This window comes from Staurois parvus, unplaced genomic scaffold (genome assembly GCF_062004578.1).
Source record: "Staurois parvus isolate SC_StPar_1 unplaced genomic scaffold, SC_StPar_1.0 ptg000061l, whole genome shotgun sequence".
In the NCBI taxonomy this organism is placed as follows: Eukaryota; Metazoa; Chordata; class Amphibia; order Anura; family Ranidae; genus Staurois; species Staurois parvus.
In genome coordinates, this window is record NW_028317857.1 from 2630166 (window position 1) to 2647103 (window position 16938).

General features: G+C 42.4%; 1 protein-coding gene across 3 annotated transcripts in view; it reads right to left on the reverse strand.

Moving 5' to 3' along the window:
• ARHGAP12 (Rho GTPase activating protein 12) overlaps positions 1–16938 on the reverse strand; it is a 144088-nt gene that overhangs the window by 41657 nt on the left and 85493 nt on the right. For all 3 annotated transcript variants that reach the window (XM_089668684.1, XM_089668685.1, XM_089668683.1), the window contains exons 3-4: positions 5428–5682; positions 1815–1955 (exon numbers count right to left, since the gene is read on the reverse strand). In XM_089668684.1, coding sequence (XP_089524810.1) covers positions 1815–1955; positions 5428–5682 — 396 coding nt within the window. The remainder of the gene's footprint in view (positions 1–1814; positions 1956–5427; positions 5683–16938) is intronic.

Here is a 16938-nt window from a genome sequence, read left to right on the forward strand (position 1 = left end):
TAATATAGAAGTCTATATCTACCTTTATAAGGTTTCTGACATCACAGGGGCCATGGACCTTCGTCCATTAGATAAAAGTAGGAATCACATTGGATCTGGCTTATCTGATGACTGTAGGAAAGCAAATGCAAGCTCCCTGCTTGCACTGTATGGGGTCCAATGAATCCTTTTACTTGGTAGACTGGAAATATACAGTACACCTGGTAATCAGATTTTGTTCTGATGAATTTCTGGCACAGCAGATTTTGTGTTCTTGCTCACTATTAATGAGCCACTCATAATCTGTGTACCAGATTCTAAACACCTAGCTGGCATAAAATGCACAAGCAGCTGCTTTAATGGCCCTCTCTAAAGCTCACTATACATGTTCCAATCTGACTATACAATCAACGTTAGATTTATCAAATGGAGAAATATGAGGGCATACTTAAACTATTCATTCAATCTGCATCCAACCAGGCAGGCAGTTGCACTCTATAGCTGTTGGTAGATATAATGGAGATTGTACAGCCAGAGTGTAATTCTGTGTGGTAAGCGTAAAGCCTAAGTTAAAGGAGAAGTTAACTTTTTGCTAAAAAATAATGAATGCACATTTTTTTGCAGGTAAAAAAAGTAATGAATGCACATTTTTTTGCAGGTAAAAAAAATAATGAATGCACATTTTTTTGCAGGTAAAAAAATAATGAATGCACATTTTTTTGCAGGTAAAAAATGTGCATTTATTATTTTTTGTTGCAGCAGCCTGTAAACCATTACACCAGTGATCAGCAGATTACTGGTGCCATGCAGATCTCCTGCAGACCTGTCAGTATATCTGCTTGCCCATACGTGATGTATTGCCAAGCAGATACACACTGACAGGAAGAGTCAATGAACTACCACGGCGCTCCACAGCACCGTGGTAGTTCATTGAGAACTACAAGCCAACAACCACTAAGAGACTTGTAGATTCTCATTCACAGAGGACTGCCCCACATGGTCACTTTTTTTAAATTTGACAGCTAGAAGGAGAAGAAGATCCCCCACTAGCTGTCAAAGCGAGGGAGCGGGGGCCGGTCTATTCATAACATGTTACACCCTGAAGATGAGTGTAACATGTAATGAAAGGTAAACTTTTCCTTTAAGTTTAAAAAAAAAAAATCACTCTCAATGCAAGGTGTCCCTTGTGCCGCTTGCTCCTGCTTAGTTAAAATTCTCCTCCAACCCAACCTCCACCCCTACCGCCATACCTTTCCAGTGCAGCAGGGGTTAAAGCCGTAGTATAGTCCACTATGCAACTTATACCTACAGGTAAGCTTACCTGAAGGCAAAATCAATATCCCCAAAACCATTTAGGAAATATTCTAGTGAGCAGCAGCCAGTGATGCCACCGACGCATGCGCTGTTAAGGGATGACATACTAATGGGGGGACCCCCTTTTTATTTTGGGTTAATTTTACTACCGCTTTAATAGAGTTTAGGGCTTTAATGGAGAATGAAATGTCTGCCTCATCCACTCATATATCATTTTTCATTCATGGAAAATATAATACAGCTTCTATGAATGGAAGAGGTAGGCTGAAAGGGCATGCATAGTCGGCCACACTTTACTGCCTGTTACAGGTAATCGGGCTCTATTAACCCTCACTGCACCACAAAACTGTGGTGGCGGAGGCAGGGGGGAATCGGAGGAGAAAGATTTTATTCTGAGATCAAAATCCAATCTTTATACAGTAGCAGAGAAATAACAGAGTAGGAATGGTATCAACAGGACAAAAGGCAACAATTAACGTATGAAATGATAATAAAAGCAAGCAAGAGAATCACAGATCTACCTTCTCATTGGTTTGGTCATTAATAAAGAAGGTATGGCCATGCTGATCCAGTTCTTCTGACCAGCCCTTGGGAGGAGAACCGTATTGAATATCTGATTGGTTTTCAAATGTGCTGTGATAATTTTCTTCAGATGAAAGTTGCTAGAAAGAGTTAGAAAAATTTGAGCTCACAAAGAAAAAGTGATTGCCACATGATAGGAAGCATTCTAGATTACACATCTCATCTTCATTGGATCAGAAATTTAGGAAGCAAAGGAGGAAAATGGATCACCGACTAAACACGTGATTGAAAAGCTAAAAAGGTTCACAAGACAGCTTCATGGAAAGTATGCTAAAGACTACTTTCCATGGCCAAGGCAGCTGTGATTGCTTTCCACTTTTGCTTACTGCTACAAAGTGACAGGATGAACAGGATATCTGGTTTCAACATAAGGATTTTAAACAGATAACATGCGACACTTTCACAATGAAATTCTGAAAATCAGAAAAAATGAACACCTAAAACTTATACTTTGGGCTTCTTAAAATATTGAGTACAAAGCCAAATCATTTAAAATTAAAAAATATATATATAACTTTCTAACTCACTTCTGATTCCCTTGATGGTGTCAATGGATTATCAGACCTAACATGTGACTGTGAAAAGGTTTTATGCCTTAACCACTGGAGTCTCCCTTGCAGTTCTTTGCCCAGCACTTTAAATTGATGCGGCTGCTGCGGGTCTGGCAGGTGTTTGTGTTAGATCTAAGCAGTCAGGGCCAAGCCGGGTCCAGCATTCAGTATTTCTGATATGAGCAAATACAGAGGCGTCCTGCCTGCCTCTGCAGCAACAGATCATTGCAATAGTGACAGAAAGCAACAAATCATTAATAGTGTGACTGGTTGCTTAAGAGGAATATTACAGGGGACTGAACCAGGCAGGGGGTCCTGATTCAACCCCCATAGGGAATACAAGTGACCACCTTCTCCCAATTCAATGTGTGAACATCCATACACATGAAAGCACGTGCAATGACATGACCGATGGATGTCTCAACGAACCCTACTCAATCTTAACTCTGCAACGAACACAGGAAAAAAAATCTAAAATGTTTGCTGCAAAGTGACATTGAAAAGGGAAGAAATTAAGTCTATGGCCAAAGAAACACTGCGCTGCACCCACGGTGTGGGCAAACCGCAGCACATCAGTGTGAAAGCAGACCTGTACTATTATGCCCAGTGTATTGCTTCACACCGACCTGAAGATCTCTTCTTTCCTGTTGCTAGCACCACTCTGGAGACCGCTATCTTGGATAAGAGGTGGAGTGCAGTTGCAGTCCAACTTTACAAGTAGTCCCTCTGATTTGCAATCTGTATGATGCTCTGGGATAGGGGGGTTGGCAAGCCCAGATTGCAATCTACCAGTCACCTGGCCATGATCTACAGGTTGCTGACCCCGCGTTAATTGAAATCTCTTCAAGCAGTCTGCTGATGCCATCAGAACCCTCATATATTTGATGCAGCATCATGTTCAGTGGTCCTTTACGCAAATAAAACACACGCGTTGGCGTTTGATCAGTGTGATTTTTAAAAGACTAATCCCAGATATGTACAAGGCATTCCTTTGTTTGATTTATCCTGCACATTTGACCACACCAGATTAAACAACACTATTAGCTAGAATGATCTCACAGGTGACTCAAACTAGAAGCTGAATTCAGTTAAATGCTTCAGAATCTTAGGACTTGCACACACAAGAAAAAATCCCTATATGAGGGAATTTCACTCATGAGTAACTCTTATAATGAAAGTCTTGAAAGGGCAAACAAACCGTTTAAAAAAGACAGCGGAAGTACACATATAGGAAATGTTTCATCTGCTAATAGATTTGTACCTCACCCTTCTACTCATCTATAGAGCAGGAACATCCACTGCTAGACTCTTTTGCACGTATTTAACACGGTTTGTAATATGCCTTGCACATTCTGGAATGGGGATTTTTACTTGTACGAATAAGACCCACTAGGGTTAATGCACACTGGCACAAAATATGATTCAGATCTGTAATGTGTATTTTCTTTTTTATTTATACAAATGTGCACTAATTCTATGGGACCACAAACACCGCTTGGCAATGGGCAATCATGGTGCTGTGTATGGACAGATTTTTACACTGTACGCAAGTAGATTTTTGTGCTAAATGTATTCCACTGGCTGCCCCAGCTGCTCAAGGCCAACATGTATATATCTACAATATACACATTGTTGATGTATGTCGGCCTTGAATGGCATCTGTGTCCTAGCAAACAAAGATGCTAAGCAGCAGTACCTACATGTACCCTATCAACTAAGAACAGCAGATGGCAGGAGTCCCCTGCATCCTAGCAACCCAAGTTGCTAGATGGCAGGGGATGCCTGCATCCCAGCAAGTAGGGACACTAAGCTACAGGAGCCACCTTTGTTCTATCTACCAAGGACACTAGATAGCAGAAACCACCTTTGTCCCTGCAGACAAGAACACCTGGACGCAGGAGCCACCTGTATCCTAGCAACCAGGGAAGCTAGGTGGCAAAAGACACCTGTGTCCTAGCAACCAAGGATTCTAGGCAGCAGGAGCTACCTGCATCCTAGCAACCAAGGACGCTGGGCACCAGAAGCTGCCTGCATCATAGAGACCAGGAACCCCCATGGCGTCCTAGATACCAGGGACGCTAGGCGCTAGAACCACCATGGTATCCTAGCAAACATGTATGTAAATGTTAAACGCATGTAAAGACAGCACAAACATTACATGTGTGCAGACATTTTTTGTGAGAAAGCCAAATATAAGATCCCACCTAAAATCACAAGCCCTGTGTGCATGAGTCCTTAAATGATGTTCAATGATGACTCTAACAGTTAAAGTATGTCTAAAGACAAAACTTTTTTTTTAAGCTTTAAACAGAGTGGTAAGAGATTAGAACCTTTGTCAGGTAGTTAATACTTTGTCCCCCAGTTAGGGAGGTCTGACCTGGAGACCACTGTTGGCATGAATGAAGGTGAAGGAAATTCCAAAAGTTTGGAACAGAGAGGAAATCATTCAATGGGAACGTGTAGGAAGGTTTATTCAGGTCATGGCATAGCTAGCAGTAATGAGTCACATTCAATTACACTTGTTCTGCAATGTTTAAGAGGATTCTTGAGCATCCAAGGAGCTTCTTCAGCTCTGAAGATACTTAAATGGGTGATGAAATGTCTTCCAACATTACAGAACATGTTCAGTTGAATGTGACTACTACAAGCTGTTCCGGTGGTGGGGGGGGGGGGGGGGGGTGACAACTGTACAGCAGCTAATTTCCTTCATTTTGGGCAATTTATTCACTTCCTGTTAAGTTTACTTACAAAACACAAATAGTCAAAAAAAAGAAAAGAAAAGGTTTTTAGCTGTTCCCAACTATCCAAAAAGAAAAAACGTTTTGCCTTTAGACATAGTTTACAAGCCAGGAAAAAGAAGTGCTAAAAGCAAACTAGCTGTGGGCAACACAGACCATTCTTATTTGAATACTTAAAACATTTTTGTAAAATGAGGCCAAAAGGAAGTTTTTGATAAACACATAAACCCATTGATTCTTTGACATAGGAGCAGTCAACCTACCTCATGATCGGTTTGAGCCAATGACTCTCCCCTAGTGTCTTTTGTGCAGCGTGGTGGTTTCCAGGTTCGTTCTTGTGTAGCTTTATTAAAATAATAGAAACGTCCAGTGCAATCTTTGTGCGTTTCCCACTCCCCTGTAATTTGGACAGGGGCAGTGTTGGGCTGTGGGGGTAGATTGGACTGGGAAATCTTCAGTTCTTGTAGGTTTGCATATACAGGAGAGTCAGATCTCACAGGAGCAGGAGAAACAGAAAACTGGAGAGAAGAGAACACACACCAGAAGGAAAGTTTAGAAATTACCAGAGATTAATTATAGGAGAATTACACACCCTTATCACCTTCCCACAATGCCCAATTGAAGAAGAAAGAGTCCAGTCAAAGTGAAAACTCATTACAAAATTGCATTTTTTAAATTTTACTGAACAGTAAATAAAACCACTACCAGAAATGGATTTCTGCTTTAAGGTGGCAAAGGGCAAAGTTCAGTACCTGCCAGATCGTTAGTGCTAACAGGGACCTTATCAGGTGGCCCTCCATCCCCATCATGAAAAGAGCTGACAGGCTGAGCCTAGGGATCACCCGCACAACTGAGATCTCCATATATTCCTATTGACAATCCAACAAAGGGGCATCATACAGCATAGCTTTGTAATATACCCTCCAGTGAAACTAACATAGGAATATAGGAAAAGCTCAACTTTTCTTGTTCTAAATGTAGTTCACCTCAGTCAAGTGTGACAGGCTACATCCCTGCCCAGGATGGGGAGATATGTCTGGGCTGTGGTACCAAACAGCACTAAAGACCCAAAAGATGACTAAACTTCGCCTGGTTCCACACTAAAACAGAAATGTATTCCGAGGGGTGCTGCTGTTAAAAATCACGTAAAGCTTGGAAGTAAAATACAGATGACCTGCATTATTTATGAGTGACAGAAAGTAGACAGGTCATCCACTGCTTAACTGGTTAAAGATTTCTGTTTAGGTTGGAGTCTCAAGATGACTGTGGACCTCAAGAGTGAGCTTGTATACAATTGACATACCAATCCACTCTCCCATACTGTGCTAGAATCACAGGAGAGAGTACTGGACGGGTTGCTATGGGCACAACTAGTGACCTTTTTTGTTTTTACTACCCAGAGGTCCAGTGTCATAATCAAGAACTAAAAACAGTTTAAAGAGAGAAATTAAGTATTTGTTAATGGATTTTACTTCTGACTGGAGATCTTTAAATTCTATAAAATGTAAATCAATTAACAGAATTTGCATAAATACGTTTTTGATATTGGCATAACCAAGAAAGGCTGCTAGTATGACTTCACTTCCAAATGCAACCAGAAATATTACAAAGCAGGTTGTGGAACAAAGCTCATTGATTTACATTGCACCATATTAATAAATAACACCCACATCCATTAATACTAACTATATGCTGTTCTCTGAAGCTCTGGTGCTTTGCCAATATCAAAAAAAAAAAAAAAAAGCCATAAATACTGAAAGCAGAAGTTCAAAGAGAATTGAGTGATGAGCATTGGGAAAGGTTGTTTAGTCCTCTTCTAGTGCAAAGGAAGCACCAAAGGTTCTCCCTACAAAGCCAAATGGGAAAAGCTCCCAATGCATGGCACAAGCAGAGAATGTGATGGATTTGCGGTGATTAAATTTACCGCTCATGGTGACCAAGTGCTTGGTGTAAGTAATACCATTATGTCCATTACAGAGTCCTTCCCTTAGAGTTTCTTCTATTTATATAGAGATAAACCATTTTCAAGCATGTTTTTACACCAGTCATTTTTAACAACTAAATTTCAGTTTCATTCTCAAAGTCCAAGTTCAAAAACATTTGTACCTTTTCTCTGCATGAAGATTATGATTTTCAAATTATTTGAAATGTTAAGAAATTTAAAAAAAAAGTCATATATAGCACAGCAGCAAATGCAGCCCAGAATATTGAATACATCTAACCAGGCATTAAAGTGGAAATGCAGACAATTGTTTTTAAATACCACGGGGAAAGTTTGAAAAGCCTACTTAGCTTTGACAGGAAATAACCCCGCAGTAGTTCCGGTCTCGGATATCTGTATCCAGAACACGCGTCCTCATTGGGAGCTTTACCCTTACCTCCAGAACCAGGGACATGTGAAAAATGTTGCGTTGCCCTCAACCTCTGACTGACCGCTGCTATAGGGAGCACGGCTGATTCACACCAACAAAGATAGCAATAAAAACATGACAGAGATTACAACGCCTTTCCACTGTACCTAAGCTGTTTGTCTGGAGTTCCACTTTAAATACAAAATACAGCATGTTCTACTTTTATTTCAACAGGTCCTGTATTCATGTCCTGGTGTTTTGTGTGTCCTATCCTATGGATCAATAAATACACACTATAGTCATCAATCCTCCGGTGTGTGGCTGACCCTTCTTCCTGTTACTTTTATTTCTGCACTGGAACTGACTGCACTGGTGTGAACTAGGGCCATTGGAATATATGGAAAACACTGTGCATGCATTTTTGATGCAGAAAAAAAAAACAGCACAGGACTGCATCTGGTGTAAACCAGCACTAAAGTTGCAAGCATACTCCATGTGCACACAGTTCAACATTGGCGCAACACCCCTGAAATTGGGTTAATAGCACCTATCCATCTGAGGTGTGACTAGAGCGAATAAATAAAATGCATCTTTGTTACTTTGCATACTGCTTTTTTTGTCTTGTAAGGAGGCTGAGAACAGAGGTACTTTCATAATCTGCTCCATCAATTGTTTCAAAAACACTTCTTTCTCTACAACATACATTTCCGCCTGGCAGTACTAGGGTCCTTGGTTCGAATCCCAACCACGGCACCACCTGCCTGGAGTTTGCATGTTCTCCCTGTGCGGGTTTCCTTCAGGTACTCCAGTTTCCTCCCACACTCCAAAGACATGCTGGTAGGTTAATTATATCCTGTCTAAATTGGCCCTAGAATGTCTATGTATGAATGTGAGTTAGGGACCTTAGATTGTACACCCCTTGAGGGTTAGGGACTGATGTGAATGTACAATATATATATGTAAAGCACTGCGTAAATTGACGGCGTTATATAAGTACCTGAAATAAATAATAATAAATAATACTACTGTTACTTATAGGCAAACAGGTAAACCCTCATTTCCATCTACACCTGACGTTTGACCTTTAGGCCCCTTTCAAACTGATGCAGTGTAGGTTGACCGCTCTGCAGGTGTAATGCAGTGTACCCGCGGATTGCTGTGTGTTCCAATAGAGTTCTATCATGTCCCATGGTCTTGATGCGCTTTTCTGAAAGTGCACCACTACTAGGTTTTGTTTTCTAGACTCTTTATATACACACAGAGCAGCACAGTGGCTAAATGGTTAGCACTTCCGCCTGGCAGTAATAGGGTCGTTGGTTCGAATCCCAGCCACGACACCACCTGCCTGGAGTTTGCATGTTCTCCCTGTGCCTGCGTGGGTTTCCTCCGGGTACTCCGGTTTCCTCCCACACTCCAAAGACATGCTGGTAGGTTAATTGGCTCCTGTCTAAATTGGCCCTAGTATGTGTATGTATGAATGGGAATTAGGGACCTTAGATTGTACATCCCTTGAGGGTTAGGGACTGATGTGAATGTACTATATGTGTAAAGCGCTGCGTAAATTGACGGCGCTATACAAGTACCTGAAATAAATAATAATACACACTATTACAATATAAATCAATGTTTTTCATACTGTATGCACATGGTTTAATGTTGATGCACTTTTTCTTTGATGGATTTAAGATTTTTATCTATTTTTGGATAAGCGCACTTAATGTTTTATATTATATTAGACTGCTACAGAACATACAGTGTGGAGGGGCAATGATCCTACAGCTGAGATTCAAGCAAAGATCGTGTTTGACAAATATGCGCTGTGAGTTGTTTAAGCTGAACAGATTATATTTGGGAGAGGTTTCTGTTAACGCTGAAAGAAATCCACTTTAAAATGCAGGATGTCTCACTGCTGAACTTCCATCAAAGGGTTAAAGGGTGTTTCTGTCTAATTTCAGCTTTAATTGTTCAACTTCAAAGATAATGATATAGTTAGAATAGGTCTGCAAATCACTGCCTAACCTGCAAGGTGTCTTGGAATAAAAGTAAAGCTAAAACTACAAAATGATGTCTGTGTGAGAGCAGTTCTCCTGAAATACACTAGAGGTCCCCAGAGAGCTCACAGTCCCATTATTGGAAGGCACCTGCCTATACAACCTGACCAGGCTGGCATGTGCCGCTGTCTGTAATCACACAACATTGGTACATCTGCACTCCGACCTTTATTTTGTAGACAACAACATTGTAAACAAGTACAGAAAAAGCAGCACAAACACGGACCAAGCTATGTACAAGTAAGGTTATGCAATGGTGAAACATTTCATTTCTCTTTTTCTATTACTCACAGCTGCAAGTCAATTTCTACCGATCCAAATGAAATTCCATTCCAATAAGAGTCATTAAATTACGTAAAATCATAAAATAATCATTTACGGCACTAAATATTCCAAAAGCAGCTCAGACTCACATTTCCCAACCAGAGCCCATTATATAATGGAAAGCCTACAAAAGAAGTCCGTAATCTTTCAAAGCAGTTGGGATTTTTTGGATGCAAACCAATAAACTATCTAACAGTCAGTGATGTGGCCCCAGCGTGCAGTCAGTGATGTGGCCCCAGCGTGCAGTCAGTGATGTGGCCCCAGCGTGCAGTCAGTGATGTGGCCCCAGCGTGCAGTCAGTGATGTGGCCCCAGCGTGCAGTCAGTGATGTGGCCCCAGCGTGCAGTCAGTGATGTGGCCCCAGCGTGCAGTCAGTGATGTGGCCCCAGCGTGCAGTCAGTGATGTGGCCCCAGCGTGCAGTCAGTGATGTGGCCCCAGCGTGCAGTCAGTGATGTGGCCCCAGCGTGCAGTCAGTGCTATGATAACTGAACACAGGACACTCCAACAGATTTCATCCTGGGTCCAGAGCCCAGCCCCACATACTCTCTGCCCACCCCTCACCCCATGCTTCCACTGGTCCATCAGCCAACCTGGCCCACAGCGATGCACACAAGGCAGTGCAGCCAGGCTGTCAACAATAACATATCAGACCTCCCAGAATGTAAGGACTCCAGGGCACTCAATACACAAGCAGAGTGACCTGAAGGAATCTAGAGTTGCCTGAAGTGGGATAGTGCCATCTTGGTGACTTTTAGGCAAGCGCTTTAAGGCCTCATTTAGATAAGTGGTTGGGAGGGCGGCAAAAATGTGCGGTTGAGCCGCAATAGGCAGCAGACGAGGGATGTTTTCAAGCCGCAGTTGCGACTGCAACAGTGTTAACCTGCCATGGACTGTTCGGTGGGCTTCCTACATGCGCAAATCAATAGGGAAGAGCTGCAATGCACGATTGATGGCAGAAATAGGTTTAAAACAGCCAGCATCACATCGCTTTCTCACCGCCTCTCAGTAGCCTCTAAATAGCAATCCTAACACAGATTGGGCCTCAGAGGGAAGGGAGATTTAGACACAAGTCTAAATCTACCCCTAGGGTGAGTCTCAGAAGCAACCTGAACTTAAAGTGGTTGTAAACCTTAATTTTTTTTTTCCAGAAAATAAAAAAATATGTTATACTTACATGCTCTGTGCCAGTTTTGCACAGAGCAGGCCCCTTACCTCCTTTCCTGGGGTCCCCCATCAGCATTGTCCATGCCTCCTCTACTCCAAGTGCCCCCATAGCAAATTGTGTGCTTTGTGGACCTGAGCCGGGCTGTGTGTGTCCATAGAAGCATACAGCATGGCTTGGCCCCACTCCCTCCTCACAGGATTTGACTGACAGCAGCGAGAGCCAAAGCCTCCCACTGCTGTCAGAGCATCCTGTAAATACAGAAAGAGGAGGAGGAGGAGTTGCTGCAGACGGGACAGCACTGAATCATGAGAAGTCTCAGGTAAGTGTCTAGGGGGAGGGAGTTGAAAACTCCTCTCTACACATTTGTAACCTCAGGATGCTTTCCATAACTGTGTGACCCTGCCTCTTCCTGCAACCCAGTAACAACCCCTTTCCTATTACTACTGGGTCATAACGCTGTACCAGTTCACACAAGAAACTGGTCTTTGCTATAGAAGTGGTTATTCCTGCTGTGATACCTACACTGAGAGGGATAGAATCTCTGCCAGGCTTTTACTGTTGTCTACAGTGGGGACTGGGAAGTTCTCTGAAATGCAGTGGACCAGGCTATGTTAGACAAACACCACTGTACGGCAAAACCCACAAAGATGCAGACACAACACAAATCTTCTGTTCACAGCAATAAAATGAACCAAAAGCTACTCTTGTTTCCCTTTAGGCCACCTAAAGACATGAGTTGACAGCAGAGCTGGGGGTGTCAGATAAAACGTGTCCAGATTGTCACTGTACCACCCTCCTGATGGCTGGCACTAACAGCACTGCTCACCATTTACATTATTTGGCTGAGCTCAGCATTCTTGTTTACATCAGCAATCCAGAAATTCTGCAGAAAATTCTGGAAAGTCGGACTGTGCATATAAATCCAGACCCCCCCCCCCCCCCCCATAAGAGGGCACCTTAATATCCAGTCTAAATAATAGGTAGGATATTGCTTTAAAATGACGAGCTACTGAAATAACTAAATTAAACAAGCAGCATCTGCCCTCTCTATGATGTCAATTGGACCCAACACATAGGTCTCTCTCTTCGCTTAAACAATTTGTAAACCCAACATTTCATATTCCTGGTATGTGCCTGCTGTACTGTGTGAAATTCCTGGTGTTCCTGCCAGTCCCTCTTCTTTCCTATAAAAAAACTGACTACACTAAGCATGAAAGCACAGCGTTGTCAGTTCTCTAGCTGTGCTGGAAACTCTGTGTGCTCTCCTCCAATGATCAGACTTCTGCTGACACCCCCCCCCTTCCCCACACACACAGCCATTCACTGGGAAGATCACTATGGTGCTGTTTCTCCCCCTTATGCAGCTGAAGACAGAGGATATGTAATCATTTAAAAATAAGGGGGAAAATGTACCAGTATTTATGTTTTTACATCCATACACAAAATGTTTTGCCTTTCATTTCTATTTTAAATTGAATGGGTTGCTTTACAAGGTGAGGGTTTATATATACGTTTAAGTCAAGCAATTAAGGAACTCTCAGGGCCATTACAGCTCTACATGATCTGTGAACAGGAGGGGGGAGCAGGGTATAGAGACTTTTAATCTATCCAACTTGTCCTAGCCTTCCCCCACCCCTTTTTGTTTGCCCCCCCCCCTCCTCCATACCCCTAAACCAACCTAAACATGTGCCCTTACAAATCCCCTTTCAACCCCCCTCCTTCCTTATCTTTTAGCTGCCTTCCTACCCTCTACCCCATCTATAACCTCAAGAGTCTGAGACATGCAATTAGCAAAGCACACAAGAATTGGTCACGCATTATGTTTGTGGACACATTTTTATTGTTCGTATTTGCATTCTATGTCATTGTTGGGGGTGAATCGTAACGTTACAATTTTGAAAAATCTTTACAATGTTATTCTAAACCAGACATTCTATGTATAACTTGAGACATACTGTAAGCTACAGACATTCTGTGTAACACCTTGTTGTCTGTTTGCTTCATAAAACTTAAATCATGTCTGGAAATAATTCCTTTCCTTGAAAAAAATAAAAATGGAACAGAAGATAACTTGCAGTCTAGAATCTGGCATCTATAAAAGTTGAGCGACAGCACTGCTTACACCAAGAAAATCGCTGACACAGCATCATGCGAGTTCTTCCTTTCCTGGTTCAAACCTAATCACATGAAAGCAAGGGAAAATGGTTTGTTCAGTATTTCAGAGTTTTGTTTTTTTATTTTAAATTAAAGGAGAAGTTCATCTTTTGGAACATGTTGCATGTTCTAGCTCTTGCCTCCTCTCCCACCGATCCCCCACTCCGTATGACAGCGGGAAGGAAATCTTCTCCCTTCACCTGCTGTCACATTTCAAAAACAGAGCGGCCACATTAATTATTTACAGTTTCCAAAACATTGGACTGTTCTGAAGTGGCCTTTCATGAGCCTTATTTTGAATACCATCAATCCTATCAAACCGCTATGGAAAGAGTGGAAACATGTTGGGGAGGGCACCCCTCAAACCTGAGACAGCTTGATCAGGAAGCTACCTGTTTGCAGGTGTAGAAGTCTCATTGTACATGGAGAAGGCTGGAGTGTCCAATAGAGTGAGTGGCTGCAGGGGACCATTGGCACCACTGGAGGGGCCCCGCCAGAGCACGCAATAAGGTATTTCTCTGCTTTCCTGCATCTCTAGACACAATGAGCATTTAACCCTCGCTATATGTGTGTGCGCACAGGAAGGAGTAAATTCTGTAAGGGTGGATTATTTCTCATTTCTGGAGTTGAGCTTTACAAAAAAAAAGTGAAAATGACCTCAGAAATGACTTTAACATGTAAAATATTATATGTATTTCGTGATTGGGTTCGCGTCTATTTTAACTTCATTATGTAACTTCCAATTGCATTACGGCATTCCATTTCTGTTACCCAGGGTCTTGCAGTGATCATTTTGTCATTTTAGGAAAGCAGAGATTTCTTGTAAATGTCCACATTAAAATATGTGTTTGGCATTTCCTGGAAAGTCTCCGTAGCTGTAATGGGGAACAGATGTTTGAAGTATGCAGTGAAACTCTGCATTATGGTAGATAAGCGCTTTGACCTGTACTTAATGATGGGTTTTCCATGTGGGATTCTCTTTTTAAACAACTCTGCACTGAACCAGTAACATGACATCATCCGTTTACAAAATAGATACTTTTCTCCTCAAAACCTGAATATTTAGATATATTTATCAGTTTGTAAGCCACCCCCACCCCCCAAAAAAAGGGGGGGGGGTATCACAGTGCACCAGACAGTACAGTTTTAAAATTGGTCCCTAATGTCTACAGGAGAAAAGGGGCAAGTATGCAAGGGCAAGGATACTTGGGTGATCCGCTGACATTACAACATTAGCACCAAGCCTCCAAGCGGCAGTGCATCCAATATGCATGTAGCTAGGATCATATATATATGCATTTGTGGACTTGAGCATTTTAGTTTTAGCCAATGGAAAGCTAGCTACTAGAAGAACACGGTTTTAAAATGAGGGGGTTATTTTCACTTTATTGTTTGTAATGGAAGATTTAGGAAAAGGCAAATCTACAATCTTTTTTTCTCCTTTACTTCAAGCCTGCAGTGTGATGTACAAGAACAAACACCAAAAGTGAACCATAAAAAGTATATGTGAACATACACAAAAAGTACACTTAGGGAGTGTCAAATTGTCCCTTACGGAAGAGAAAGGATCATTCCCTGACCCTCTGGGGCGCAAAGCTACTGATAGGGACAAGGCCAGGGGCGGACTGACAAGTCATGGGGCCCCCGGGCAATAGGGGATCATGGGGCCCCTGTGTCCTTGCCCGAACTCAAAAAAGCCTATGAAAAAGATACCGGGGCATCTCATGGGGTCCCCTACTGACCCCCGGCCCTTGGGCAGTGCCCGAGTTTCCAATTGGTCAGTCCGTCCCTGGACAAGGCACAACTAGCTACCCCTAGCCAAAAGACCCAGCAGACCCGCTTCTCATGGTCAGCCAAAGCCAAGCAGTGAGTACTAGGCGAGGGGCTCTTGTTTCCAGTGATAGTGTAATGATGTACTAGCAGCCATCTGCTCCACTACAACATGCCAACAGACCACATATTTCATGCAGGAGCAGATGGAGAGTTCCTTACATCATGGGGGCAGTTTATTTTTCCTTGTTCGGATCTTTTGGGATATGGGGGCTGGAACTATCACAAATGAAAACTAAATTTCAAATACAGTGGGGGAGATTTACTAAAACTGGAGCGCTCAGAAACTGGTGCAGCTATGCATGGTAGCCAATCCGCTAACTTCAGCTTGTTCAATTAAGCTTTGACAATAAAACCTGGAAGCTGATTGGTTTCTGTGCACGGTTGCGCCAGATGTTGAACCCCCCAGTTTACTAAATAATCCCAGTGACTACATGAGCACCTGCAACGTTGTACCCAGAAGAGATACTGCATAAACATAGTGGCAGTAAATTATATGGGGTTATGTCTTACGGTCAATTTAGACGAAAATTATGCTTGATATTTTAATTAAACGTTTGTGTTGCTCCAGCACTTTATAAAGGCAGAAGAGATTATTGACCTTTGCATCCGTTTTCACACAGGCATCCAACATCTGCAGTAGTAGGAACTTTGTGATTCCAATAGATAGCCGCATGTTGGGTTGGGTTCTATGTACTTCTAAGCTTGTGGGAGAAAGTCAAACAAATTATTGCTGCTATACGACACACCTTTCCAGTGCCATGATCTGTAGCTGTACTGAATCATTGCATCCTGAAACTTTGTGATTATTTTTCAGCACTTGATGTAATCGCTTGCCGTAAGATTTTTTTTGTCTCTTAATCCTTGTCTATATTCCAGTTTTAGCTGGTGCCATGACTGCTGCCCCAGGTTTTCTGTTTCAGGGTGGCTCCCTTTTCTTCAGATCATGGTTGGATATGAATAGGCCACCATGAAACCACCAAAAGCGGTTTTTTTTATTTATTTTTTTAAAGATTGTTGTGTTAAACATATATTTGGGTCACATGATAATGTGTTTATGCTATAGTGTCAACTTATGGTGTAACTCTAGTTTGGGGGAAGAAAAAAACAAAACAAGCTGCCGCTAGAATTCTAGCAAACTTTTTGCACATTCCATTCCTGCCTTCCTTTGTTGTAAAGAAATTGCTGTTTATTTCATATTGCCTGTCTGAAATCATAATCTGCTAAACAAAGTCAGTGTTACACTGAGAATAGCTGCAGATGGTCTGGGTCCCTTTATTGTTGGCACCACTGCATACGGAAGTACAGGCGCACTGTCCAGCCCCGCTGCCAGCAGCCTGTCAAACTCTATGAGGGGCTGAGAGCTGCTGTGGCTGGACAGAGCTGAATGTTGCACCAAGTGGTAGCTGTGATTAGTGCCATATGCACCCAGGAACAAATGCTGAGAATACAAGAAGTCTGCATGTCAGAGATGGGTCCCTGAACACATACCGCCCTGAATGTTAGCACTACTCTGTGCACTGCCCATTCCATCCCAGCTGCAGAAACTTCCAACTAAAACCTTCAAGAAGGCAGGCAGAATGTGTCATATGGTTTTGTGTCAGAACTGCTTCCCTTTCTGTACAAGTCAAAATGCAAAAGCAGCTTAAAGCAGGATGATGCTGCATAGATGTCAAATGAAGGTGAGAAGGTCAGCAGTAGACCAAATGCACCTGTAATGAGCACAGAAGAGTCAAACTGACCTCAAAGAAAAGCGGAATTGGCCTGGAGGTGCGCCACATCCGTCACAAGCCCAACGATGAAGGTCCTTAGAGAAGAAATGTTCTGCTTGCTTACAAATCAAATTGTCCTTTTACATTTGCCCAATGCTGCAAGGGGCTGTTTACCTTTTCTAAACC